This window comes from Nannobrachium achirus (genome assembly GCF_963921795.1).
Source record: "Nannobrachium achirus genome assembly, chromosome: 19".
Classification (NCBI taxonomy): Eukaryota; Metazoa; Chordata; class Actinopteri; order Myctophiformes; family Myctophidae; genus Nannobrachium; species Nannobrachium achirus.
In genome coordinates this window covers 13,313,452-13,341,276 of record NC_137826.1, presented here as the reverse complement: position 1 = coordinate 13,341,276, position 27,825 = coordinate 13,313,452, and the positions used below count along the sequence as shown (strand labels likewise).

General features: G+C 41.8%; 1 protein-coding gene across 1 annotated transcript in view; it reads left to right on the top strand.

Annotated features, from left to right (window-relative positions):
• Nucleotides 1-10,327: 10,327 nt before the first annotated feature.
• clip2 (CAP-GLY domain containing linker protein 2) overlaps nucleotides 10,328-27,825 on the top strand; it is a gene marked incomplete at both ends in the record, with an annotated part of 48,600 nt that continues 31,102 nt past the window's right edge. Inside the window, 3 exons of the mRNA XM_080748615.1 lie at nucleotides 10,328-10,442; nucleotides 19,549-20,054; nucleotides 26,681-26,805. Coding sequence (XP_080604741.1) covers nucleotides 10,328-10,442; nucleotides 19,549-20,054; nucleotides 26,681-26,805 — 746 coding nt within the window. The remainder of the gene's footprint in view (nucleotides 10,443-19,548; nucleotides 20,055-26,680; nucleotides 26,806-27,825) is intronic.

Sequence of the window (27,825 nt, the reverse complement as noted above, 5' to 3'; positions counted from 1 at the left end):
GTCCCACTGCATGAATTTGAACAATAACATGTGAATATGAATATTAACAAGATAAATACTTACCATAGCGGCATGCGAATCTCCCTGAGATGTTAAAACCCAGACCCATGTGCTGTACAGTTACATTGTAGGAGTAAACAACACAGTGAAGTTTCGAAACAGTCAATCATTATTAGCTTTTTAGCATTTCCTTTTTGGGTAATTTTGTGTATTTTCTTTTTATTCAGCTGGAAAGAAATTGGGCCTCTTCCTTACTTCCTTCATAGGTCATCTTACCAATAATATTAATGAAGGCTCTGTTCTAATCTGATCAAACAGGGTTCTGATAGTGTGCATGTTGGCTCACTGGAAACACTCTGCTACACCAGTGGCTCCCAAACTTTCTCCTAACATCTTATCTTCTCCTAACATTGAATATCTTATTATTGAGTGATGGGTTTTTGATCGATGTTATAATAAGTATTTCCATTCAGAGGGCAGTCCTATGTTGGGATGTTCAGATTAGAGGTAGGCTACTGTATATTGGGAAATGTGGGGCAAAGTGTTCATTGGCAAACTTGATAGCCCCTATAGGCAGATTTAAATTGATGCCATGGGAGAAATAGGTATTTAAAGAGGTGGTGCCATAGTTGTGTACTTTTTCTGTTTTGTATGTGTCTATGGAGTTGACATTACTCTAATAGACCCACAGGCATGGTTATAATGTGAAGATTTGTCTTCCCTGTGTATTTTTGGTTTCTTCCTGAAAGCTGAAAGACTGGGCCTCAAAAGGCCCAGTCAGAAAACACAGATTAAATGACATCATATAATCAACCCCTCCCATTTTACCATTCACCCAACACTGTGGGGTGTGGCTAACTCAGCTGGGTCACCACCCACCATGACATCCATGCATATTTAATGAACTGGGGGTGTGGCCACATAAAACCCCAATTTTAACTCTTTCTGTATAGTTTTTTGGAAAAAATCTTCCTCCTAGTATAATCATAATACCTGATAATCATGTTTTAGAGGGGGGAAAAAATCATGGCACCACCTCTTTAAATGTGTAGTTCACCCCCCAAAAAATGTTTTTTTAATCTAATAAACGCCCGTGAATCCTTGAATTCATGTAGATGTTTTAGTTTCTGTCGCATTCCTGAGCAATAATTTGAGGACCGGGTCATTGGTCAATTGGAGAAAGAGTCTCTGAGGGTCATCAAATTATTGCTGCGTTGGCCTTGAGGTCAAGTGTAAGGTGTCAGGGGTGGACTGGGCATCTGGTGGGCCAACTATACAAGTGGGCCTGTGGGCCAGTGGGGGGGGGGGGGGGTAGTTACAGTAATTGTTGGGCCTAAGTGGAGGGAAAGGGCCAATCCTTCAGTAGCACTGGCCCACAGAGCAGAGAGACATCACATGATTGGCCCACTGGCTTGTCTATCATCTGAATACTTGCCAATCACAGGCTACTGTGGCCCAGTTGTCCCACCAAAACATATAACAGCTCATACAAGCCCACAACACTTCGCTGCCTCGGCGTTATTGGAAATCACACCACAACTCCAGGCAAACCCCGCCCATGGAAGCTTTTGATTGGCTGAACCGGAGCTAGGGAGCGCTTCTTTTGCACCATGAGGAGGTGTCGGGTGGTCCGACCACCTAAACCTAACCTTACCCCAACCCTAACCTCAGTAAAACTATGCCTAACTCTAACCCTAACCCTAAATTAACCTCAGTAAAACTATGCCTAACTCTAACCCTAACCCTAAACCTAACCTCAGTAAAACTATGCCTAACTCTAACCCTAACCCTAAATTAACCTCAGTAAAACTATGCCTAACTCTAACCCTAACCCTAAATTAACCTCAGTAAAACTATGCCTAACTCTAACCCTAACCCTAAACCTAACCTCAGTAAAACTATGCCTAAACCTAACCTTAACCTCAGTAAAACTATGCCTAAACCTAACCCTATCTGTCGACGCTGGTGAAATGAAACGAGCGGCTCCGCCTGGAGCTGTGGTGTGATTTCCAATTGCGCGCTGCCTCGACACGTTGTGGGCTTGTAGATCTTCTATGTTTGGTTCGTGCCGGTTGTGGTGGGCCAGTGGGCCAAGATGCCAGGGCTGAATGTATGTCCCAGTCCGGGTGCTGTGTTATGATGTGATTTCAGCCTGGGCGGCTAGCCGTAGCGTAGCGGCCACCTGACCTAGTCTCCACTGCAGCCTGACAGCACATTGTGGTTTCGAGTCCCATTCCCGACCATCTTTGCTGCAAGTCTCTCCCTATTTCCTGTCTGTCTCTACTGAAAATGATAAATAAAGGCCAAAAGCCCCCAAAATAAAGAAAAAAGAAGATGGATCATGCATGTGATTCCCTCTTTAAGCCTGCAGCTGGAGTGGAGCACAAGCAAGCTGGTTCTTTTAGCATTTGGAGGAAATGTTAGACTATAGGCCTATGTTGTATGTTGTACTATTAAGTTTGATTGAAATTACTTATTTGTACTAAATAGGCTACTAATAGCCTACAGATTGTATATGTTTCTATTCTACTTTCTTTGAGACCTGCATGCCTGTTAATCTTTATAATGAGGTTACATTGACAATTACGGAACAGGCTTCATCTGTTCACGCAGGTCACAGTTTGTAGGTCATAACAATCTGCAAATATTCCATCAATAAATAAACCTTGGAATTTTATCAAGCATGACTTTTACCAAAGGAAGAAGTGTTTCTTTTCTGTCTGGTGTAAAGATGGATTTATGGCAGATAAGTGGATGTGGATTGAGATGTTATCACGTTGTTTTGTTTTCTCAAAGAATAATGTGTTTATCATAAGATCAGCAACGTCTGGAACAAAGGCCTACCATAAAGGGCCTGGAATCAGGGACCTTTTCCTATGCAAATTCCTTATAAAGTTTTCAATTAATCAATCAAAATTCCTTTCAAGCGGAACCTTACCTGTGTCTTGGTTGGGCAGGATAAGCGTGCTTAAAATGAATATTCTGCCGAGGCTGCTGTACCCCCTACAGATGTTGCCAAATTCAGTCCCTAACAGTTTCTTCACTGATCTGGATAAGACCTTTACTCAATTCCTCTGGCAGGGAAAGACGGCTAGAATGAAAATAAGTAGGTTGCAAAGACACAAGGATGAGGGTGGACTGGGGGTCCCAAACATTCGTTTTTATTACTGGGCAGCGCAAATGAGATATATGAATGGATAAATCCAGACCCAACAAACACATGGGTGGATATCGAATCTAGAAACTGTGGTATGTTAACACTCAAGGTTTGTCCCTTTTTGAACCATAAGAAAGCGAATTGGAGGTTGATGAAAACTTTATTGTTTTGAATACTCTGAATACCTGGAATAACATTAAGGTCAGGGTTTAAGGTAAATATTACACAGGCTCCATTATACCCCTTTATTGAGAAGTAAGCTTGGTCTCAGCTCTTCTAACTGTAATAAATGCGGCACAGAAGTTGGTACATATGCACATGTGTTTTGGAAATGCACAAAGATTCAGGTGTTTTGGAATGAGGTGAAGAACGAACTGGACAACTTGATTGGATATCCCTTGGACCTGTCACCTCTCCAGTGTACACTGGCGGCCAAGATCTCTAGTGCAAGGAGCAGGCACAATGCTAAGTTGATCACCATACTGCTCTATTTAGCAAGAAAGGCTATTCTCAAACTTTGGATACATAAAGACACTCTCCTACACAAGACGAACTTTGGATACATAAAGACACTCTCCTACACAAGACGATTGGTATAGAGAGGTGATGGGTGTGATACCACTGGAAAAACTGACTTATACTCTTCGTGATAACATGGAAGGGTTTATAAGGGTATGGCAGCCAGTCTTACAGGACCCCTTAGGGCTGAGCTTCGGTGTACCCTACTGAACAGTCCAGGGAAAAAGACTCAATTACCTGCAATATCCATCATGTCAAACCGGTGGCGTGTTTATCGTTTTTTGTCTTTTATTTGTCTTTTATTTGACTGTTTATTGTAATGTCTTTTTCAGTACTTGCTATTGTCTTTGTGTGTTTTACAATGTTATAGCAGCTATGCTGCCAAAAAATGGGGGTTCCACATACAGTGTAGGCTACTAGTGTATCTAAGCTACTGTAACAGAACCTTTTATTGATGTGACATTGACCATTTCCTAAATGGTAGTATAATGTAGTAGCCAGTACGCTACCTGCCCACTTGCCAAACTAATTTCTGTGGTTGGATAGACACATTTGTGGTTGTGTTACAACCTAAGAGGCAAATAGTGCATAAAAAAGGTCACAGCAAGAGTATTTCTGTATTTCATTAAGGACGGTTGTTGTCATTACTTCCTAAATGCTGTAATACATTGGTCATCAATGATGACCAATGTATTACTGCACAGCATTAGACTCATCATTCATTACACTATTCTACTTCAACATGGGGGGTGATAGCTAGGAAATTAAGCCTTTAACTCAGTAACATTATTTGAAAAGGAAAAGACGCAAGGCCAGATATCAGGAGGGTAAAAAGTGTTCCTTCCATGGTTTATTCAAAGTAAGTGCTCCAGAATACAGAAAGACACAGGTTTATATAGGCTATTGAAATTAAGTCACTCCTCTTCAAGACACACCTCCAAGTTCCAAAGTACAAGCAGGAAATTACTCAACAAGCAGTCATGGGACAGTCGAAAGCTGAGGCTGTTGATTGGATTAATCAGTTCACATCCTTTGACAACAGTTAAATGAAACAACAAGTCAATGTAGCAGGCAGGCACTGGGTGATGAGACAACTGATAGTTGTTGATTAGATGAATCAACAACTGAGGCAGCAAGTCATTGTATGTTTGAGTTCATCACAGGTTTAGCATCCTTTCCCATTGTGAAGTCCCAGGATCCTCATCAATACAGCAGGAAGTGTCAATAGTATGCAGACAGCAGAGGAGTGGTGGTCAAAGTCTGATATCTTATAGTCCAATATTTTCCTTTGAGTGGCTTCTTCTTTCCAACATATGAATCATCATTTGTATACATACAAATGATAAAAATTCTATCAACACCCCCATATCGTAAATACCTTAATAACCTCGTAGGGTCTTCGGGTCACTTTGACCCGGTTTTCAATTTTCAACATCAAGAAAAAGTATGTTAAAATATGTTTTTATCCATGAAACTTCTTCTGCTTGGCTTATTTACTGTACTAAACATGTGATATGAAAATGGTACATGTCATGCATTTGCAACACCCCCCTGTATCAACATATAACACCCAGGGTCTTCGGGTCACTTTGACCCGGCCATTCAAAGTGTATGCTAAATGGCTAATATTTAGACCATTTCTTTCTGAAAAAACATTGGACATATGGATTTTTGAGTACATAATTTGCTCACCATTACAAATTACATTGATAACAATTCATTCAATATTATCTCCGCCAGGCCGGGATGGCCAAAGGTGAGGGATTATGTTTTTGTTGCTTCTGTCTGTGAACAGCTAATCTCAGTCACCGCTGGACCAGTCAGCGTGAAACTTTACATGTACTCCCCCGGGAGGCCTAGGAAGATATTCAACCCCAAATCGTCCTGTTATAGCGCCACCATGAGGCAGAATTGAGCAAAACAAGTTTTGGGGGATATTTACAATACCGATTTTCTCTGGTCATTTGATCAATGTCATGGCCTACAGTATGTGTCACATTTTCTATTCAGATTGGCCACGATTCCAAAGATGCTTACGATTTTTGCGGGAGTGCCACATTTTGCTACCAAATGGGAACTTCATCCCTATGCCACTTTACAAATTCCAAGTTCCACAGCATTCCGACGTGATTTGTAGCATTTCTTTTTTATTTTATTTTATTTTGAGTAGCCAATTATGGTTTACCCTCTTTTTCTCCCCAATCCAGTCCTTATGCCAATTGATTCCTCCCCTATGTTGTCACTGCTGTTGTATCCTACCGAATCACCTGACAGTGAGGACCCCCCATCGAGTGGACGTAGGGCCTTCGCCCTTCGTCCTACTCCTCCCTCCCAAAACCAGCTGCCGCCCAGCCTGGCTGTAGGAATACATGTACAATTATCAACCTCTCCGCCCAGCTTCCCTTCCCTCGAACAACAATTGTGTTTGCATAGATGCCCCACGATTGATTCAAATCCACAACCTCTGTGGCAGTGACACTGTGCCATCAGAGCACCTGTAGCACTTTGTGCAAATCAGAATGGGACAAGAAATATTTGACATATAGTTCTTGATCAAATGACAATAGGGATAATATGTACCAATTGGTGTGAGATTTGGACAAAGTCTATATTGTAATACCAACAAGATATGTTGCAAAGATCAGTCTCATGGTGGTGCTATAAATGACAGATGGAAAAGATTTCTAGTGGAGTTTCTTTCTAGGCCTCCTGGGCGTATGTGTGCCAAGTTTGATGCTGAAGTGGTGCCTGAGATTAGCTGTTCACACAACAGCCTGATGGTGGCGCTATAAGAGGCAAATGTGAAGAATTAGGGGAGGAGGTTCTTCCTAGGCCTCCCGGGAGTGTATGTGTGTAGTTTCACACTAATTGGTCCAATTTGCCTGAGATTAGCTGTCCACAGACAGAGGAGTGAAAACATAATCCCTCACCTTTGGCCATCCCGGCCTGGCAGGGATAATACAAAATATTTATTGAATTGTTAGTAAAGTAGTTAATAATGACAATCAAATTGTGTTTAATATGATTTTTGGGGATTTCTAAATACTTTAGAATGGTTTAATATGAGCCGGGTCAAAGTGACCCGAAGGCCCTGGGTGTGACTAAAACACGAGGATCCTACGAGGGTTAACTCAGTTGCTACTAACAAGGATTTTGGACTTCATGTTATGTTTAAGTTAGCATTTAGTTGCTCATCAATTTGATCAACATGCAAATGATTAAAAGAGAAACACACTATAAAAATCCATTTATCAGGGGGTATGTAACATTATTAAAAAGAAGAAAGGAAAAAAATCACATCAGCTCTCAGGTTCACATGGGCAGCAGCTGTCCAATACAGCGTTAGAATGTCATCTGCATCCCATAGCCCAGAATGACGTTCATGCTGTGATTGGCGTGTGTGTGCGCGTGTGTTCATGCGACCGTGCGTGTGCATGCAAGCGTACTGTCTGTGTCTAGTGAGTCTAATCAAAACTGGACAACATCCCCAGACGATGGTATAGGGCTGGCTAAGAAAGGTCTCCTGAAACTGTGAACAAATTGTTGTTCAACTTCTGTCACAAGTACCGTTTAAATTACACATTTACATTCTAGTATTGTTTCTTTATTAGACAGGCTGTCAGTCATCAGCTGTTGCGCCAAGAGCTGTATAGCCAATCACAGCGCAGCCGTCCCTCCGGGATATGGGATCTGGACCATCTGGACCCTATCCTCCGGAAAGCCGGTGGGATCCATGAGGCCACACCCACAAAGTTCTAAGGCAGAAAGATGACAGATGGCTTGACTTTCTTGACTTTATTACATAATACGTCCGAATTGGATGAAAGGGAAACATTGAGCGGCAAGCCCTATGAAATGTACATAGATGTTAGGTTATCATCAGTCATCTCTGCCTTGTGGAGAGGTGCCCACGCACGCCACGCATGCAAACCGGCCTGTGTGTGTTCTCATCTTTTCCCCAGGAGGGTCCAGTCACTTCCTCACAGCTCTTTGTTCGGTCTAGCAGCCAGTGTGGGTTGAGTCACAGCAAGGATACAAAGCACAGGCTACAAGGCTAAACCCTATGCGTATAACGTTATTGTACGATTATACAAACAAACAACGAAAAGATCCGAATAGGCCGTTATATACGGTAGCAACCCTCGCTTGCTGCGGTCGCTGGTACCTTTTATTATCAAAGAGAGAGACCCCGAATGCAAAGTTCGCTGTAGTGTTGCTGATGCTGCGCCTGGACCTATAGATGTAGCGTTGTTTACTGGTCATAACAGTCACAGGGATAGACGTATTCCTTTTGAAAGCATCCTCCTCATCTCGTCAAGCATCTCCCAGATGAACCGGTTTAGCTACCCGTTGAGCCACTGACAGTGTAGTGCGGTTCGCATCATCCACTCCACTGATCCACACACACTCTCCCTTTCACTATCTGACTGCTCAGCATCCATATTTGCATCCCAGGGAGTGGCTCAACCCTCCCAAAGCGTCCTCCCTGCAAGAAAATTGAAAGTTTCCCCGGTTCTCGCTCACCCCCTTGACTCTTTACATTCGCAAAGGAAGGTGAGTGTCTTTCGATGACTTTTGTGCTTGTGGTTTGTGATGTGATGATCGGTCTCAGGGTTGGTGTGAAGGGCAGTCTGGAGGACCACGTTGCCGCAGTAGCTACAACAATGGATCAATCTGGCGTTGTCTTAGATCTGTTGAGGTGCGCATTATTATTATTCTCACGAACCGTTCATCTTATTTCTGTGAAATAAGAGCTTCCGACTGACAAACTATATTTGTCATATAGGCTAGGGCCTGTGAAGATTATTAGCCTATTTGAAAGGCAGTGGCCTGCGTTCCCCCACTTGTGTTTGATATCATTTTGATTATTTCTAATGGGACTGATTGCTCCAGATGAAATATTTGTTTTTGGTTCGATGTGGAAAATGTGTGCAACCCTTGCAGACAAACTGTAGGAGGATGAGAATACTGGTATGATGTTACATTCTGTAATCTGCAGTGTTATGTGCCTTTTAAATTGTGTTATGTTATATTTAGTGTGACTAGAACATCATATTTTGCTAATGGCATTTGGCTTTTATTTGTAGGCCAAGGTCCACCTGGACACAGGCCTATCATGTCTATATTACAGGCATACACTGATCTGTCAAAAATAATGACCAAATAATAGTGAGGGGGAAAAGGAACACAGAGATCAATTTATTTCTACCATTTTAATAACCATTATTTAAGATAGACTGGCCAGTGTCTGTATGAAGCACTGGTTTGGATGTTATTGTTATTGTTAGTAATATGGTGGGCCTTGTCAAATTGTTTTGAACACATGATGATGATGAAACCACCGACATCTTTAGAGACGTGTCACTTTTGGTACCGAGGTTAGTTGTTGTAGGACCATATTATATACTGTACATGCACAGTATGATTCCTTTTACTGCTTTGGGTGGTAAAGCTCATTCACATCCCCTATGCCCACAATGGTTCCCAAACTTTTTAGCTCAAGACCCAAAAGAGAGTTTAGACATTTGCTCGGGACCCAAACTAGTGAAAACAGCAGATCTACAAGCTCACAACATGTCTCATGAGCTTGCCGATCTGCCCTTTTCACTACTCAAAACTCATCTTTTTGAACAATAATTAGGCCTACTAACAAGATTGAGGAAACACAAAATAAAGGCATATTTACTCGCGACCCGTACACAATTATCTGTGACGCAAAGATGGGTCCAGACCCACTGTTTGGGGAAACTGTTAGGTAGCCTATGCCAAACCGGAGTTCAGGAGTTCAAACATGCAATCTGTTCACACGCTTTCTCCTGCCTCCAGGGCTACTGCATGGATATTTAAATGCCCAACACAAAGGTGTTAGTGTTAAATGTCTTTAAATGAAACTCCACACCAGTACTACTAATATGCTCTCTGTTACACCGATGTCTCCTAGACAGAATTGAACTTTTTCATGGCAGCCATATTGACATAAATTGTTACTTCCTTCGCAGGTGTTACCAATCTGGTCCATTTAGTGTAGCAAAGCCTTTCCAGTGAGCTACAACGTGCAGCAGCACCCAGGCACGTGCACACATAGACATCAAAGGGGGCTTAAGCCCCTGCCCTTTTACCCATCTGTAAAAAGTGCCCTCTCCATACCATGAATACAGTTTTTACTACGGAGAAAGAAATGCAAATGCCCCGCTTTCCATGCCATAACTGAAGGCAGCATTCAAGAGAATTGCCTTGTCCAAACTCTCCTGAACTTGAATGCAGCATCTTCTGTTGAAAGAATTGCCTTCTCTCTGTGTAGACATCCATGCTGTTACGCCACATCTCCAGTATTGACTTGATTATGCTTAGTTTAGTGTGATATAACGCATCGAAAATAGCCGACCTCCAAGTTCACAACGCGTCGCGACTCGCGACGCATTGTGAGGTCTGCTATTTTCGATATTTCCACCAAAGGCCCTTTTAGAAATTTCTCTGCATGTCCCTGGCAGCACCACACGCTTTATTACTATATTCTTCTCTCATTATCGTTCCCTGCAGATAAACATGGGAGGAGAGAGCCATCATTCCCACATCTAGTGCCTGATCCATAAGCCTTCAACAGCTGGGGAGAAGTTCTCAGCTCCTGGGCCAGCTCCCAACTCCTATAGAATGAATATGCTCAAGTCCAGTGGACTGAAGATCCCTGGCCGGGGGCCAAAACATTCCAGCCCTGTGGGAAGGACCTCAGCTGGAGGAACTTCCGGCCCTGTTGTCACTAAAGACAGTAAGTTAGTTCTCTCTCTCTCTCTCTCTCTCTCTCTCTCTCTCTCTCTCTCTCTCTCTCTCTCTCTCTCTCTCACACACTCTTGAACTTATGGGAAAGGAAAAATGACTTATACATATGCTTCTGTCTCTTAAGTGGAGATGCCTTTGAACATTAACATTTGTGGACTTTTATTATGTGGTTATTTATTTGACTTTAATAGAATGTGTTCATAAGACCGTTTTGCTCAGAATTTACTGCCTCAACAAGCTGATTTTTCATATATATTTCATAGTAACCTAGTCTTCCTGCCTATAGGAATGGAACAATACACAGACCCCAAAAATATATTATTGTTGTTGAGTCTAAACAATAACAATTTAGTTAGTTAACAGAGCATACACAAGAATATTATTGTGTACAGCACAATGTATACAAAGTAAACTCAATGTGCTTCACATTAAAACAATCATCTGTTAGCCTATCCCTTGAAGATACGGTAGGACAATATAGTGATTAGTCTTCATGGGAAGTACTTATCAAAGGGAGCAGGGCTATGTCATGGTTCGAGTTAACTGAGGAATTTAGTGAGCAGGAAGGAAGGAGGGGGACACTGTGTAACAGTCATAAAAAGCAGCTGTTATAACAGAGTATTGTGCTTAATTTGTTCTAAATGTTACAGTATTCATATTGATTACATTGCAGAGTATTCATGTACTACAGCTTGCAAAGGGATTAGTATTTGATTGTCATTGTGAATCTGGCTTGAAACCCTTGTTTGCTCTGGACATGAACATTGAATTGTGTTGAAGTGTGTTCATTTTCAGAATTCAGTGAATGAATAGTTTTGAATATGGTTGTTTTTAAAATCAGTTTACTATCAGAACCGTCACAGCTTGTCAGTATACGTCTGTCCGTCCATCCGGACGTGTACACATTTTTACGGTCTATGGGTTTTCCGCTCTGACATCATGCTCTGATGTCACTGTGATGTCAGGGGAACCACTATAACAGAATGGGTTTGCTGCTCTGACATCACGCTCTGGCTTCACTGTGATGTCACACTAACAGAATCCCTTTTATGCCCTGATCATTAAGCCCATATCTAACAGGACTTCATATGGGAATGCCAATATATGGAGGCCACATCGGCCACATAACACACTAACAGAATCCATATATGGCCAAGACAGATGGCCAAAACAGCCCATATCTGTTTGGCTGGTTCTACAGATAGGGATCTCCATGTATGGGCATAAAAGGGTATGATGTCAGATGTCATAGACATCATAGGACTTTCACATAACGAATAACTGACTAAGCCTGTTTGGGCTCTCACAACATATCTCCATATACAGTACAAGGATGGGTACCAGGGGTCTCCATATATGGGTAAATGGTCCGATATACATCATTGGCCATGGCCAGATGGCCAAGACATGGCGCAACCTCGCCCTTTAGTGTGAGGTCACTTGTCACCCTCGTCTTACTAGTTACTTACACTTGTCACCCTCGTCTTACTAGTATAAATCTTTATTAATATAGGTATCTAGGCTAGTATATCGTCGTTGTCGGGTGGAAACCTCGTATCTCCAAGTTTCAAATTTGTACGTTCTTTTGCAAAGCAAAGCCCTGCCTCATCATACAAGGGCGTCGCACAAAAGTAGTGAAAACAGCAGATCTATGGCTGTTTTCACTAGTATAAATCTTTTTTTAAATGATAAATACAAAACGAACGGTTTTGGACATACAAGATTTTCACCCGACAACGACGATATGTGATCAACATTAGAGTTGGGGTTAGTGGAAACATGTTCAGAAAGGGGATAATTTCTATCAGCTATGAATTTCTCCACTTGTTGATATAGTACTGAATGTTTTATCTCATGTAGTGTTTTTTCGCTTTAGTTACCAAACAAAAACTTTATCACACGCAGGTACAGTAGATTATCCTATCCCTCCGGAAAAATCTAGAACACACCACTGACTGTAGCTTTCTACCTCCATCACCTGATCTGGTAGTGTGGTTTAGTAAGTCCTATTAACCCATTAAGACCTGTGGCCCATTCGACAAATGCTTTCTATAATGAGTTGTTTTCACAGATTTCGCAAGAATGTTAAAAAATAGCAGATGCACAAGCTTGCAGCGTGGCCCGGAAGGGATGCGCTATGAGCTTGTAAATCTGCTATTTTTTAATAGCCAACCCAAAAATCTCAAATTACCCAATAGCATGCATCACATTTTGAAAAATAAATAAATAATAATAATAACAAAAAAAAAACACTTGAAGACATTGTAAAATATTTTGAAAATGTTAGAAATGTTTAGGTGATCTTGAAAAATGTTGATTTTCTTGCTGACCTGCCCAAAATAGGGACAACAGGTTGAAAGTGTTTAAAGGGCAACTGTGTTGAAAGCTCACTTCTCTTAAAAGACCATTCAGTTAGCTGTGTAAAGTGCCCTGTGTCATGAGTGACATAATCACATCACAGAGAGCCTCATTCCAACTGTGAAGCATAACAGTCACAAGTTCTTATGGTGGAACTCAAATGTCATTAGACACAAGGAAGAGACAAGGGTTTTCAGAACAGGGCCGGCCCTTCCCCCTCTGCTACTGTCTGGGACTGGAATTAACACTATATAACACTACATAATGATATACTAGGCCAGGGCTTTATAAACATACATTATGCTGTTACACACTCATTCTGTGTACATGAGGGGCTTAGAGGTTTTCAGATACTAACAAACATGACATTTCATGTTCATGTGAAAGACGGTGACAGGCACTGTGTATTGTGAGGGTATGGAGAAATTGCCGCAGTCTTTCCTAGTTATAAAAATAGAGACTTCCATGCTGTGGAGGTGAAGTTTTTCTTTTTTGTTGCAAAGACATCCCTAAGCCACACTAGTAGCCGGGGATCCAGTCCCTCAAAATGGGAGAGGACCTGTGATGTTCTGCCGCACCTTTTATTTCTGTTTTATCTATTAGTTTTGTCATTAAGGTCCACAGTATGAGAGGCCTGCTCTGCCGGAAACATCGCGAAAAAAAGTTATGGCCATTTGTATAGTCACTGTCCCATTGACTCCACTAGAAATATTAAAAATAAGGAAATAAATCTGCTTAAAATAGCATGTGAGGGGTAAAATTAGGGGTTCTTTATCATTCTGAATCCATTGCAAGCATTTGTTTTGCATGAAAAACATTCCTTGGGCAAAATTTTGGCCACCCAAAACTGTGAAAAGTGGGGAAAAAAAGTGATGACTCATCACTTTTCACAGTTCTTGGGGGCCAATATTTTGCCCAAGGAATGTTTTTCATGCAAAACAAATGCTTGCAATGGATTCAGAATGATGAAGAACCCCTAGTTCGACCCCTCACATGCTACTTAAAGCAGATTTTTAATTTCTTTTTTTATATTTCTAGTGGAGTCAATGGGACAGTGAATATACAAATGGCCATAACTTTTTTTCGCGATGTTTCCGGCAGAGCAGGCCTCTCATTCTGTGGACCTTAATGACCAAACGAATAGATAAAACAGAAATAAAAAGTGCAGCAGAACATCACAGGTTCAACCCTATTCCTTGAGCTTTTGGGCATGTGGATCCCCGACTATAGCTAAACAGTGACTGACTGTTCCTCACTGAAAACCCCTAACCAGTTTTAAAACGGGTCAGCCCTCTTTGTCGTGGCTAAGCTACCTTGTATCCGTAATAATAATTATAGCACTGATTTATCAGTCTTGCTTCCTTATCTTCTCTAAATATAACAACATTGAACAATGTTTACCCACGGAATATTATCTGCCACAGCCTTGGTTAAACCGGTTGAAACCAGGAGGAAAATAGCATAGACATGCCAATGCTTAAGAATCAGACTTGAAGAGGTAACTCAGAAAATAGTTTTTACTAAGTCACGTAGGATCTAGTGATAACTGACATAGCTGCAGCCAGGTAAGTATGTAAAGTATGAAAGAGTGAAATAATTCCCCAGTCTTATCGCTGACAACTAGAACTACTAGAATGTTGTACTCCAATCTTTTGCATTGAAATGCCCAATTTGTTTCCATAGACCTTTTTTTTTATTTTGAACTGATAAATATCCATTAGATCTCAACCCTTAGGCAAGGGGAGTTTATTTGTAGCACAACAAGGCCATTCAAAGTGCTTTACAAAAGCATTAAGCTTTAAGACATCAAGACACCAAAATTAAGACAGCAAAACAAAAACATTATGAAATAATACAAATAAAACAAAAAGTCCAATTGAACCCTAATATCCCTATTCTGGGCATGTCTTAGGTGAACATTTGACAAACATATTATGTGCAGATGGAATGGAGTGGGAGTGGCCAATGAATTGTACAGACCGCTGATTGCCGGTCAACAAAGTATATTGAGTTTAAGTGGTGAGTAGCTTCACATAGATATTGCATCTTATGAACCAATTTTCTTTTTTAAGATTTGTTTTTGGGCTTTTATGCCTTTATTGGATAGGACAGTAGACTGGTGGTTTGATTGATTGAAGACTATTAGACGTTTGCATAGGAAAAGGTACAGTTTAATGACAGTACAGTTCACTGGTACAAGGTCAACTAAAAGGATAATCACCTCAAGAAAAGCTTTTGGGCTTGTTTCAATTGGGGTCCTTTTTTTTGGTGAATTGCATTGTAAGGCACATTGAATAGACTAGAAAGTTGCTATACAAATGAAGTCCATTTTAGGTCTGTTATTTCCCCTCTGTACTGGTGACAGTTCAAGTGCCAGCCATGTACAGGCACCAGTGTTAGCCACATACACACGCACGTGCGCATTTCACACGCATGCATGCGCCACACACGCACGCACGCACGCACGCACGCACGCACGCACGCACGCACGCACACACACACACACACACACACACACACACACACATTTGAAAAGACAGGGAAGGAGATGCACAATGTCATGGCAAAGGAGAGACACAGAAATGATCAGAAAAGCATACATACAAGAGGGGTGGGGGTGGGGGCGGGGGGTGTAAAACTGGAGTAACGAGGCTGGACGGGGGGACGGGGAGAGAGGAAGCCGTGCAGAGCTGTGGAGGAGTCATTGTGCAGAACTGGTGAATAGTGGAATTCAGAGGACGGTGGGAGGTGGCTAGCACACAATAGTGAAAGTGAGGGCTGTGTTCTCAGCCCTCTTCCTCTTGCCAAGGATCCTTTTACCACTGCTCCTCTGTTGCCCCAGCAACCATGCACTGTGCATTGGGTTAGCTCAAGTTTTTAGCCAGTGCATGCGCTTTTTTTTTTTTTTTTTTCTATTGGTGGTTCAGAATGTACTCCTTACGCCAGCAGTGTCGGATACAGTATGCTGTCATTGAGTGTCAAATCTGCAAACTTGAGAAGAAGAAAAAACTGACGGCACTCAATTAATGTCCTTTCAGCCAGACAGAGCGACGGACGCGTTTCAACCTAGATTGAGGGAGAGATTATATGGGTGCTTATGTCTAACCTTTATATTTACCATCACTTATAATACTTCTATAATACATTATGATACTCGGTAGCTTGTAAGAGCCTAGATGTCTCCACCAGGCCTGATAGCTATTGTTTATGTTACAGCCTATCTTGTTATGGTACAGCCTGTCCTTGAAGCAGCTAGGATCAGCTAGATTATATTTATACGGTTAGCTGTTACAGTATAACTATGGTCTCTGCCCTGTTCTCTTGGCAGAACTGCTGTACCACTGACATGAGTGTTATTGTACTTCTCCCCATGAATCATGATATCGTGTACATAAAGCATAACCATCACCACCTAGAATATTGTCTGATCTCCTATTTGCCTCATCGATTACTGATTGATCCAGAATTCCATGGCAGTCTTCCTCAGCGTTGTCAAACACCCAAATGCATAGTTGTACACGAGCACAACACTTGTACGCATCCACTATTTCTATTTATATGAGCAAAGATGAAAACGAATAAATACATGCAAAATACAGTAGGCAAGCAGAAGCTGGAATACTACTTAAAATGTATAGTACAACTAAATCCAGAAAAATCTAATTAGATAAGACAAACCAAGAAGCAACTAGTACACTTTTATAGCTGTATATTGTCATGCGATATTTTGACAGTGACAAGGCCTGAAAACAACCTGTCATATGTAGGGATGGGACGATAAGCGATATTATCGTATATCGTGTATATCGTATCGTGGAGATTCAATTTATCGTGATATCGTCCTCCGCCATGCACTGGGATCAATTCACCTTTTATTTGCCGAGCTGCATATCCGGTACCATTTTTAAACCCTCTATAATTGGTAAAAGGTACTTATAATAATTATACGTACTTGATACAGTCCTTTTTTCACTCTCTATCAAAATAGCCGATCTACAAGCTGACAACGTGTTGCGACGCGTTGTGAGCTTGTAGATCTGCTATTTTTTTGGCAAATGTTCTGCCCCAGGATAATGGATTTTGATTATCGCGATAATATCGTAAATCGCAATTTCTTTTGTCACAATAATCGTGATATGAAATGTTCATATCGTCCCATCCCTAGTCATATGAAGGTTTCAGTGATGCCATTATGCTGCAACAACCTCTAGCTGTTCATGTTGTTGTTTCCCCTTCCTGTTATCGTAAACCGATCTCTAATATGCTCCGTCACACGAAAGCTAACAATGTGATGCTTGAAAATCATTTGTTATTGACACCATCATGTGACAATAGCAGATCTACAGGCTCACCGGGTTCCTCTTCCTGAGCTGTTGCCAGATTTGTTGAAATGCTTGGCACCTCCCTTGCTCACAAAGCTGCTCATCCTCGCCCATACAGGATTCTCCAGCAGAAGTAGATTCTAAAAGCACTTCCATGGAATTATGGTTATACATTATACAGCCATCTGTGCAAAAGGTAATCACCAATTTCATTGATGGATACATTTAAATGACTTATAACAAAGCTGAAACAGCCTGCACAATTGTTTGAGTTGTTAGTTGCTGTATAGTGTTTGGTCGTTTTTTTCTTCAGTAGGGCAGCGTATCACTCAATGCATCTTTAACCGCAGTCAACCTTGCGTCCCTATTTTGGGTATGTCATCACAGGTGAAAATGTCTAAAATCTTTAAAAAGCGTAAAATAGCCGATCTAAAAGCTCACAAAGCTTTGCCGCATTGTGAGATTATTTTTGCTATTCATCATATAACAAAGTACTCTATATACGACTCAATTGGAATTATTTACTTTGAGTTAAGGCCGGGTTATACCACATCCTATGTTAATTGAAGGAAGTCATAGAAGCATTTAAAAACTCTTTGAAGCATGTATCAAGTGTTAGTCAAATACGTGGTCTGTTCATGGTAAAACTCAGCAGCATTGCTCTGCCACAGGACTTGGTAAAAACTAAAATAGCGTGAGCTTAAAGCTTGTAAATGTATCCCCATTGCTATAAAACACAGGCCTTTAGGGCCTAGTTGCACGCTTGTTTGAAGCATGGTTGTTTATTCAAAACATCATCAACAGGAAATGACCAGCATGCCATTCCCAAATATGCACCGGAGACAGTATACCTGAACACATAAAATCAGTATTCTCAAGCTAAAGACCTTGTGCAGTTGCATTTATGCCAACGAGTCTGACATAACAACATATGGGAGCAATTGGGGCATAGAGTGCAGACATTGGGGCCCCAAGGCCTAATTCTCAGGGTGTCACAGTGGCACCAGCTATGTTTGTACACACATGTTTACACACACATGCACGCACGGCCACATGCACACAGACACACACACAGTGCAGCAGACTGACTGCTGTTGGTGGCCCTACTCCGTTTACACGCTGCAGTCCTGAGATCCAGCCGATCAAGGCAACGTCCCGTGCATCTAAAACAGCATGGATTCATACTAATTCATATAGCTCATACATACCGTTGTTCCATATTGAGCTTGGCATATTTCCTGGGGCAAGCTGCCCAGATCACACATGTCACACGTGTTATTTTTTCACTCTCAAAAAGCGCCTGCAATGTAGTGCATTTGAAACTACATTGCAGTGCACATCATGGGGTGATCACTGCTTGCCTCCTGTGAATTGTTTTATTTTTATTTATTTTCTGTTTGATTGGATGCTGAGTGAGGTCAGCAGACAAAGTGACGTGAGTGAGATGAAAAAACCTGGGTGAAATGTGCCAATATCAACAGGAAACAACGGTACTCATTCATACTCATTCATACGCATGTAATACAATAGAAAATAGAACATTGCTTTACTCGGAAATAGTCGATCTACAAGGTCACAAGGCATCGCAGCGCATGTGGATCTGCTTTTTTAGTTTGTTTGTTTTTTGTTCTCTTTTTCCACAGGACACCACCAGCATGCAAGTAGTATCCATCAGGTTTTACAGGGTTAATCATGGCACATCAGAGGCTCCGGCTCTCTGTCTCTGACCCATTTAGGAATGAGAGAAATGCCTAATCTCACAAAAAACGTGCTGTTGCAAAAACAACACTGTTGTACTGGGTGTGCGTACCGTGACGTGGTGAAGCCGGGTGGATCGTTTTCAGGGAGATTCGGCAACACTTGGGATTAGGATGTTTTACACAGGTGTGGTTTAACCAAATTCCTTTTGAATGTGAAACTAGTTTTCATCAGTTTGTTTTTTAGTTGTTGTTTTTTTGTTTTGTTTTATACAGTACATATGCTTAAGTGCACTGCTATTATGACATTGTGGCTATTGAACCTGTATTAGAGGGTGACACTTTAATCCTGTTTCTCCACCAGTGTTATTATTCAACTTTCGTGTTCCTTTCATTTTAGGCACTCAAGTTGCAGTTCCTTACTGTTCAGTATCGTAAACCATATTGTCTTTGTCGGGTGGAAACCTTGTATGTCCAAAACCGTTTGTTTTGTATTCATCATTTTTAAAATGATTTAAACTAGTGAAAACAGCCGATCTACAAGCACACAACGCCTCGCGGTGCGAGGCGTTGTGTGCTTGTAGATCAGCTGTTTTCACTACTTTTGTGCGATGGCCTTATGATGAAGCGAAAGAAATTACAAATTTTAAACTTGGAGATACGAGGTTTCTACCCGACAGTGACGATATGCATCTTGTGTTGTTGTCTGTCTCCCCAGACTGTCCGCTGAAGGCCCCCACGCCAACGAAGCTCTCTGAAGTGGGGGACGACGTTCTGGGGGACTACACGGTGGGCGAAAACGTCTGGGTGAACGGCGTCAAACCAGGAGTCATCGCCTACCTGGGCGAGACCCAGTTCGCTCCGGGACAGTGGGCGGGCGTCGTATTGAATGACCTAGTTGGCAAGAACGATGGCTCGGTGGGCGGAGTGCGCTACTTTGAGTGCCAGCCCCTCCAGGGCATCTTCACGCGCCCCTCCAAGCTCGCCCGGCAGATGATGGGCGAGGGGAGTGACAGCCAGTCCGTTGACTCGCAGATGGGCCAGAACCAGAGCCAGCATGGCAACGGCAGCGCGTCGGCCGGCCAGCGGGTGGTGATGCCTCTCCGAGAGGGGCTGCTCAACACCGGGATGAAGACAGGAAACGAGTCCGGGTCCAACATGTCCGACAGCGGTTCGGTTAAGAAAGGCGGGGATAAGGACCTTCGCATCGGAGACCGCGTCTTGGTGAGTTCCATGTCCTTAACGTCAATGATGGGTCAAATGTTGTTGCTTTTTCACCTTTTGGGGATTTATTTAATTTAATTTTTTGCATCGGTTGTACAGTATAATGTATGTGCCAGTGAAACTACTGGCTGGAGTGTGCTGTGCTCCTGCATGCTCGAGGAGGAAGGGATGAGCTAGCGCCCACCCTTAACCCAAATCTCTCAAAACCTAATTGCAGGATGGATCCTATTGATTTTGGTGACCCCATGGTGGCCTTCCTTCTAGTGAAGTCTGTCTCTAATAATAATTAACCACAACAAACCGTCGGGGTAGGGCTTCCAAATTGGCCCAAGACAATTAAGAAATAACAACAATGCAAGCTCCTTGAATGCAGCAAAGCATGTATTTTAAAGTTGTTCATCCAGCACCTTAAACTTTCAAGGGACACAAAACAGGCTTGTTTACATACAGCACACAGGCAAAGCAACCTTAAGGAGCAGCACAGAATATTGGGGAAGAGCTTTTAGACTATTTGTCTACTTTACTATTTATTATATAGATACATACATGCAATGTAAGTAGGCTGTGTACTTGAAGAGTAAAAAAAAAAGATGATGGTGAGATTGGGACAAAAACCTTCTAACTGTAACATGATAGTAATGCCACTATCTATTCTAAAGTCATCTTGAAACCCCAATTAAAGCTACAATTTAAAGGTATATTCAGTGATTGTATTTCATTCAAATAAATATATAATTGGTACAATTTCCATTTATTCTCCTCATTAGAATGTGTGCTGACCATAAGGGGACTTCCACCATGGCCCGTGTTATGAGCATAGCTAGATTTGGTTTTCAGAGGTGGCCAGCCAGTCCTCGACCAATCAGGGTAGAGTATGGCCGTAGTTATGTTATGATGTTTAGTTATGATGGTCAAAATAAAAGTTTTGAGAACCACAGTCGCTCTGAATTAAGAACGTCTGCTAAATGCCTAGATTGTAAACTACTGAACTCATAAAATGCCACAGTCTCGTAGTAAATCAGTATCATACATATCCTGAAGCTGGAGACGTACAGGTAGGCCTACCGATATTCAGTGATTGGGTCTAATGATCAAAACGAGAACATTATAATGGTGTAAAAAATCTATAAAAAACTAAACATTTCCAGTTTCCACGCTGTAAGGCCAGTAAGGGACAAGATGACCCCCGGCCACTTTCATTATCACTGAATACACCTTTAATGAATAAAATGTTAACCAATCCGTATGGTAGAGTATGTTAATACAGTATAACCACAGTGGTTGGATGTGCTGCCATCTTTATTGTAGTTTTGACATTGTTCCAAGTAAACCTGAATGTCCTGATCTTTTTACAGTAACTAACTATATATATATATATATATATATATATATATATATATATATATATATATATATACCGTATATATATATATATGCATCACTTGTTCATCAGCTACCGGTATTTTGAAAATGTTTTGATTATTTAGCTGCTGGTTTCTTACTAAACCATAGCATTTTAATGTACTGTTTGCAAACAGTTATTGGGCATGGGTCAATGGGGTCATGTTGCTTTCCACTTACTGTTGGGTAGTGCTATATAGGAGCTCTCCCACTGGCCAATAATGTAAGTCACACTGGATTACTTTCAGCACTTACGAGAGGAGAGGACAGCCCTGGCATATTGATCAGTGTAATCCATCTATTTCCAAGCATCTCCAGGATAATCTATCATGCTGGAGTGGTTTGTATTTGGACCCATGCCCCACCCATAATTTCCGGGCTAGCATTTTCCCCTGAAAACATTAAGGCTTATCTTAGAAAAAGAAAAGTGAAGCCTAAATTGATATCTGCTTTTGATCACGGCATTGGCAAGGCATTGAACATTACCTGAGCCAAAGCATTCATTACACTCTGGCCCAAATGTGGCATGCTAGTTCAAACCATGTCAGGTCTGCTGCCTCGCCCGCCACGCCATACGCTGCTGTTCTATTTCTAGGCGCTGGTACGCACCCACCAGGGGAAATGGATGCGCCGCGTCCAGTTGGTGTTACCACGCGGCACTTCACGCGCGTCGATACTGCAACGCAACGCTGCGCAGCCGCCCGCGGCCAGTGTGTGCTTCCCTGTAATCTGGCTTATGAACAGTTGAAATGCTGTTATTATTGTCATAAGAGATCAAATATGACTTGACGTTACACTCACACTAACGCATTCTCACCCCCAAGGTGTCAGATACCTGACACCCTGTCAAGTACCCTACTGCTTCAAGTGGGGGACGCCAATGCTATGCCTACTGCCTCAAGTAGGGGACGCTTCGGGTATGCCCAGTGGTCTAAGAAAAAGAAAAGTCATTCCCCTAGTGGGATTTGAAACCACTATCCACGACGGAGCCACGCTGTCTCAGCCGCCGATGAGCCCCGGGAGTCACCGCCGAGCAAGCGGTAGCGAGCGAGTCGCCATGACGACCGGTGCGAACGGCGAATGAGCCGACTCAGCCGCGTTACCGAGTTATGTGCCGTTATGGACAGAATAGTACATTTTTACCAGGGGACTGCTTCTGCGTCCGAATGCGGCTCAAAAGGGACAGTACTGCGGCAGTGTCCACGTTGCGTTAGTATCCACGTTGTCAAAGATAAAAACATAGGGGGTTTTGTCAGCCCCTCGCTAGCTCAGTCGGTAGGGTAGCATGGCTATGATCACTAAGGCCTGCGTTCGATTCCCACTAACGGTAGACACATATTAGAGTAAACATGTGTCGGCCCATGCGCACTAAGACTCTCCCTCCGCTTCCATAGATAGACGCCGAAAGCATCCCAGCGCGTCTGAAGGGATGATGCCGAAAGCGAGTCTGAATCCCATCAGGGGGGTGAAGCAGGGGGGGTGAGACTGCTACCACTCTGTGCTACTGCCCTCTATGTTCTTTGCTGCTGGGTTCTCCTTTGTTTCTCCTGTGATTCAAGCCTAATCCTCTATAAAATGTTGATTCGTTGTCACTAGACGTCTTCTATAATCAATGAAGCTCAGAATCTGTCTCTGAACCTCAGTCAGTGGAAGGATTCAAAGGGACATGTCAAGTCAGGGGTGAAGTTTACTTTGGCAAAACCTCCAACCAATTTGTCACCATCCTTAATAAGTGTGGCCTGCCACAGTCTCTTTATACTGTAAATGTATTTAATCAAATATGAAGGTCACTCACATCTTGACTGCAATTTGATTTGATGTGACTTGATTCAGTAGATGTCACAGACTTACCCAAAGCAAATGTTACTAATTAAGCAAAGAGATGTTTTCTCAAAACAGAGAAAGCCGTAGTGTGAAAAACACATTTTCACATCAACACCTTGTGATCTTTGAGCCAATTTAGTGCTATCTATTCTTAGCTAACATTTCAATGTAATGACCGGAGGGCACCATAAAATCCAAAGGATGAAGATGAAATCTTGCTTTCACCGGGGTTCATCTTTTCTCCCAATTATTTTGCTACCATAACCATTCATCGATGGCCAAAAAAGCAAAACCTCCTATCTGCAAATGATGATTTTTGGATTTCACTTGAAATGAGGACAACAGGCTATGCTGCACATGGTCAGTCTTTCTGCAAGATCCTTCTGCTCCTCACTTTGCCAAAAATGTCATGTGACTAGAACAGAAAATGATGAAGCTCAAAACCTCCTATCTGCATTGCCTTGTTGATTGCTAATGATTGGTGTCAGGTGGTGAAACTTTTGATAAAAAAAAAATGTTAATGGTATATACTTGTAAAACAGACCTGTAGAATGTCTTGATCTCAATTAAGTGCTGTAAAAAGTGTTATTTAACAAAAACATTGTTCTGGGTAAAAACCTCCTATCTGCTTGTTGTCAACAAACTAGGAGGTTTTTATCTAGAAATAGTAGATAGGAGGTTTTGGTGTTGAACACACATTTTCTTTTTCATTTTCCCAACAAAGTGATTTTTTCAGATGGAAGGTTTTGCGTTTTGGCCATCGTTATGCTTGTCTTATTTGACCTCTTTATTCTTCATAATGTTCTATGGCTCCTCTGTTGGAGGGCTCACTCAACTGCTCGTATTGTTTGTTTGTTGTTCTTTCATCCACATGTGGGTGTGCCGTGTTTGGTCTGACACGTGGCTGAACTGGTACAGCTATGACGGGTACCATGGTTTGTGTTCATTGATTAGGCCCCTGTCATTGTAGGATTGTTGTTGTTGTTGCTGAGGCGGACACTAGTACTAGTACTGTATATTCTGAGTCTGAGTAGAGGCATTCGACTCCCTGCCTGCTGTGATTGCCTGCCTGAAATGCAGGTTGCGCGTGATACGTCTCACTGACTCACTCTTTCACACCGTGTCTCATTAATAAAGATGGTAGCCTTTCCCTGAACCCAAATCCATAAGCCAGCAACTGAGGTGGAAAATTTGTTCTTGCAATACTTTCGGCTTTCAGAGTTCAACCCGGAATTCGGGATTTTCTAAAACACCAGCCAAAAGGAGGGTCATGCTGTCTAGCTGTCTTAAAGGAACACTGGTGCTCTGAAAGCTATAATCACTGCTGTCACGCTGGGTGCGGCCCACTGTGAACCACCCGCCCAACTGGGTTTAGTGTTAAATAGCTTCACAATATTCTCAGCTGGTTTTCAGTTCAGGTTTCGGTTATGAACAGGTCAGAGTCTTGCCGCAGTTTAGCTGGGTTGCACGTAATGGGATCAAACCAATTACTAAATATTGGACATTTTTAAAGATGCTATCAGAAACTTTTTGGGGTTAGGTCATCAATATGTTTGACATTGAAAAGTCATGATTTGAATACCCAAAGGAGCTTTATTCTAAAAGATGATGCATTTCTGTACCTGTATTTCATGTTCTGTTTTTATAACCAAAAGCGGAATATAGTTTGACATCCTGACATTTTCAGTATACTTATATCAGTGTACTTTAAGAGAACTTTCATCATTTTTTGGGCATGTCATGAAAGACAAACACAAACATATATATATTTTTTTAAATGTGAAAATAGCTGATCTAAAAGCTCACAAACGCATTGTGATGCAATGCTCTGTGAGCTGGTAGATCGGCATTTAGATCAGCTATCTTCCCTTATGTACTTGTAGTGGAGCATTTTTACTTTGCACAGAGAGATCTCATATTCAAGGCCCTTTCTGTCTTTGCAACACAGAGACAAGAGTCTGCTCTCTACTGGTATATGTGAGAAGTTGCCCTATTGTTGCAAATGTTCTCTGTTAATAACGTGTGAGATTTCTATTAAAATGTAATTAGCATTTCTGCTCTATAAAGACAAGAAAGACATTTCTTTCACTGGTTCTAAAATCTAAACTTGTTGCTAAAGTATCGGATGTTTTTGTGGAGTGCCACCATGCTTACAATATGCACAAGTAGAACAGGAATGCATATTTGAGAAATAATGATGTCTGGCATATGCCTTTAATGGTGAAGCCTTTGATAGCTATATTGTGGTACAGAACTCGTCTTTGGTTTCAGTACAGGGTGAGCTTAAGTTACCACCTCACTGCTGATGTATTCTATTTATTTTGCCATTGTTAGATGTTTAGACAGTGATTTTAAAGACAGAGAGACAGACATACTGATTGATTGATTGATTGATTGATTGATTGATTGATTGATTGATTGATTGATTGATTGATTGATAGAAGCAGTACATAATCATGCAAGGCACCAACCTGCTCACCGGGAGCAACTAGGGCTTCAGAGTTTTACTCAAGGACTCTTCGACACTAACTCTGGGGGAGCCCGGGATCGAACTGGGAACCCTTCCTTCGTGCTCTAAGATGGCAACTCTACCCCTGAGCCACTGCCGCCCAGTGGCAATTAGATATATATAAAGTATTTTTAGTGGTCAAGCTATCGAATGAATGAATACGTGATCAGAAGCATCTTCCAGATGAAAGAATGGTCTCAGAAAAATATGAAAAAAGTTAAAGCCTCAATCTGTGATTTCTTCTACTGGTTGGGCTGCGTGTCAAACAGTAGCGACATGAAAACAAGGTTTACAATGATAATTAGGGCTGTCACAATTATTACATAATCGTCTAATCGTGATTTTTTTACATAATCGTGATTATTTTTCATAATCGTCATAATCGTTTCCATGTTGAAAAATGTTCATATTTTTTTAAAAAGGTCAAAAATGGTGGAAATAGCAGATCTACAAGCTCACAACGCGTCGCGATGCGACGCGTTGTGAGCTTGTAGATCGGCTATTTCCACTATCAAAGTTATTTTTTAAGTAGTAAGTTGTCAAATATGTCAGTAATTTCTTTGTATATTTAGGTTATGTGTCATATCTACCATGTACAACTTTGTAAAATGTCATATCGTGACAGCTCTAATGATAATACCTATAGACAGTTCAACCGTCCTGGGGATTGAGGGTGGGGGGAGGGAGGATAGGGGATGGGTTTTATTCACTCTCATAATAATGTACTCTGTTTTTCTACATGTGATGTATCCATCTTTTTGAGATTGTTTACCCGCCTCTGGGCTTTGCTCATTTGAAAATTGAATAAAAAGATTTGAAAAGAAAGATAATACCTATAAGCATCACCGTTACATTTATATGAGTAATGAGTCTCCTTCCTGTGTGTTGTCAGGTTGGGGGCACCAAAATGGGAGCGGTCCGCTATATTGGAGAGACGGACTTTGCCAAGGGTGAGTGGTGTGGGGTAGAGCTTGACGAGCCCCTGGGGAAGAATGACGGTGCAGTAGCTGGCACGAGGTATTAACACACGCACGCACGCACGCACGCACGCACGCACGCACGCACGCACGCACGCACGCACACACACACACACACACACACACACACACACACACACACACACACACACACACACACACACACACACACACACACACACACACACCATGACCATGGCCACGATGAAAACAAACATGCTCTTTATTCTGGTTGCTTAGAGGCTTCAAGTGCCACAGTGTGTTTTTCCTTTCTATTTTGTAATCACTAACTCTTTCCCAAAATCCACTGCAGTTTATCTTAAAGTAGTTGAAAAATAAACAACTTATTTGACAGAAAACCAAGTCTAAAACTACGGTCCCCAACTCATTCGTAGTTTACGGCCGTAAAGCCCGTTAATTTCTCTATGTCTTTCACTGCCGGCTTCTCCGAGTCCTACCTGTTAACGTGGGCGCTCGTCCAGTTCCCATCGTGCGTGATCGGACACTGCTCGTGTGTTCGCGTATTCCATCAGCTTCTCAAATCCGTTGAAACTTTTTCAATTGATCAATAAGTTCTCCATCTGTAAGCCGCGGAGTTCAGACAGTAAGCTGGGCCAAAATAGAGGACGGACTTCCGCTTCCGGTTCAGGGACTCCAATGTTAAAGTTGTCCGCTCAATAATGTGTCCGTGTAGAAACCGATCACGGAGCATTAGTTCCGGCCTATTTTAGTTGCGCTTCGATAAAAAAATGTTTTTTAATTAATTTTTATTACATTTACGGGTTCTACGGGCATGGCAGAGAAGGGGTACAAAGGGGTATTTTGATGGCAGAGTTTGTGTTAACCTCACAAGTGTAACAAGTCTATCACGTACCTTTCCTTGGGGTTCTTGCTGTCGTTACATTGTGCCAAGAAGCTCAGTTGATACACTTTACAATGCTACTGTTAGAGGTGTTGGCATGTGTGCAATCATCTTGATCTTCTTTAAAGTTATACCATGTAACTTTTTTTATAAAACAAATCTTAAAATTGTCCTAGCTGTTAAATCGCTAAAGTTTTA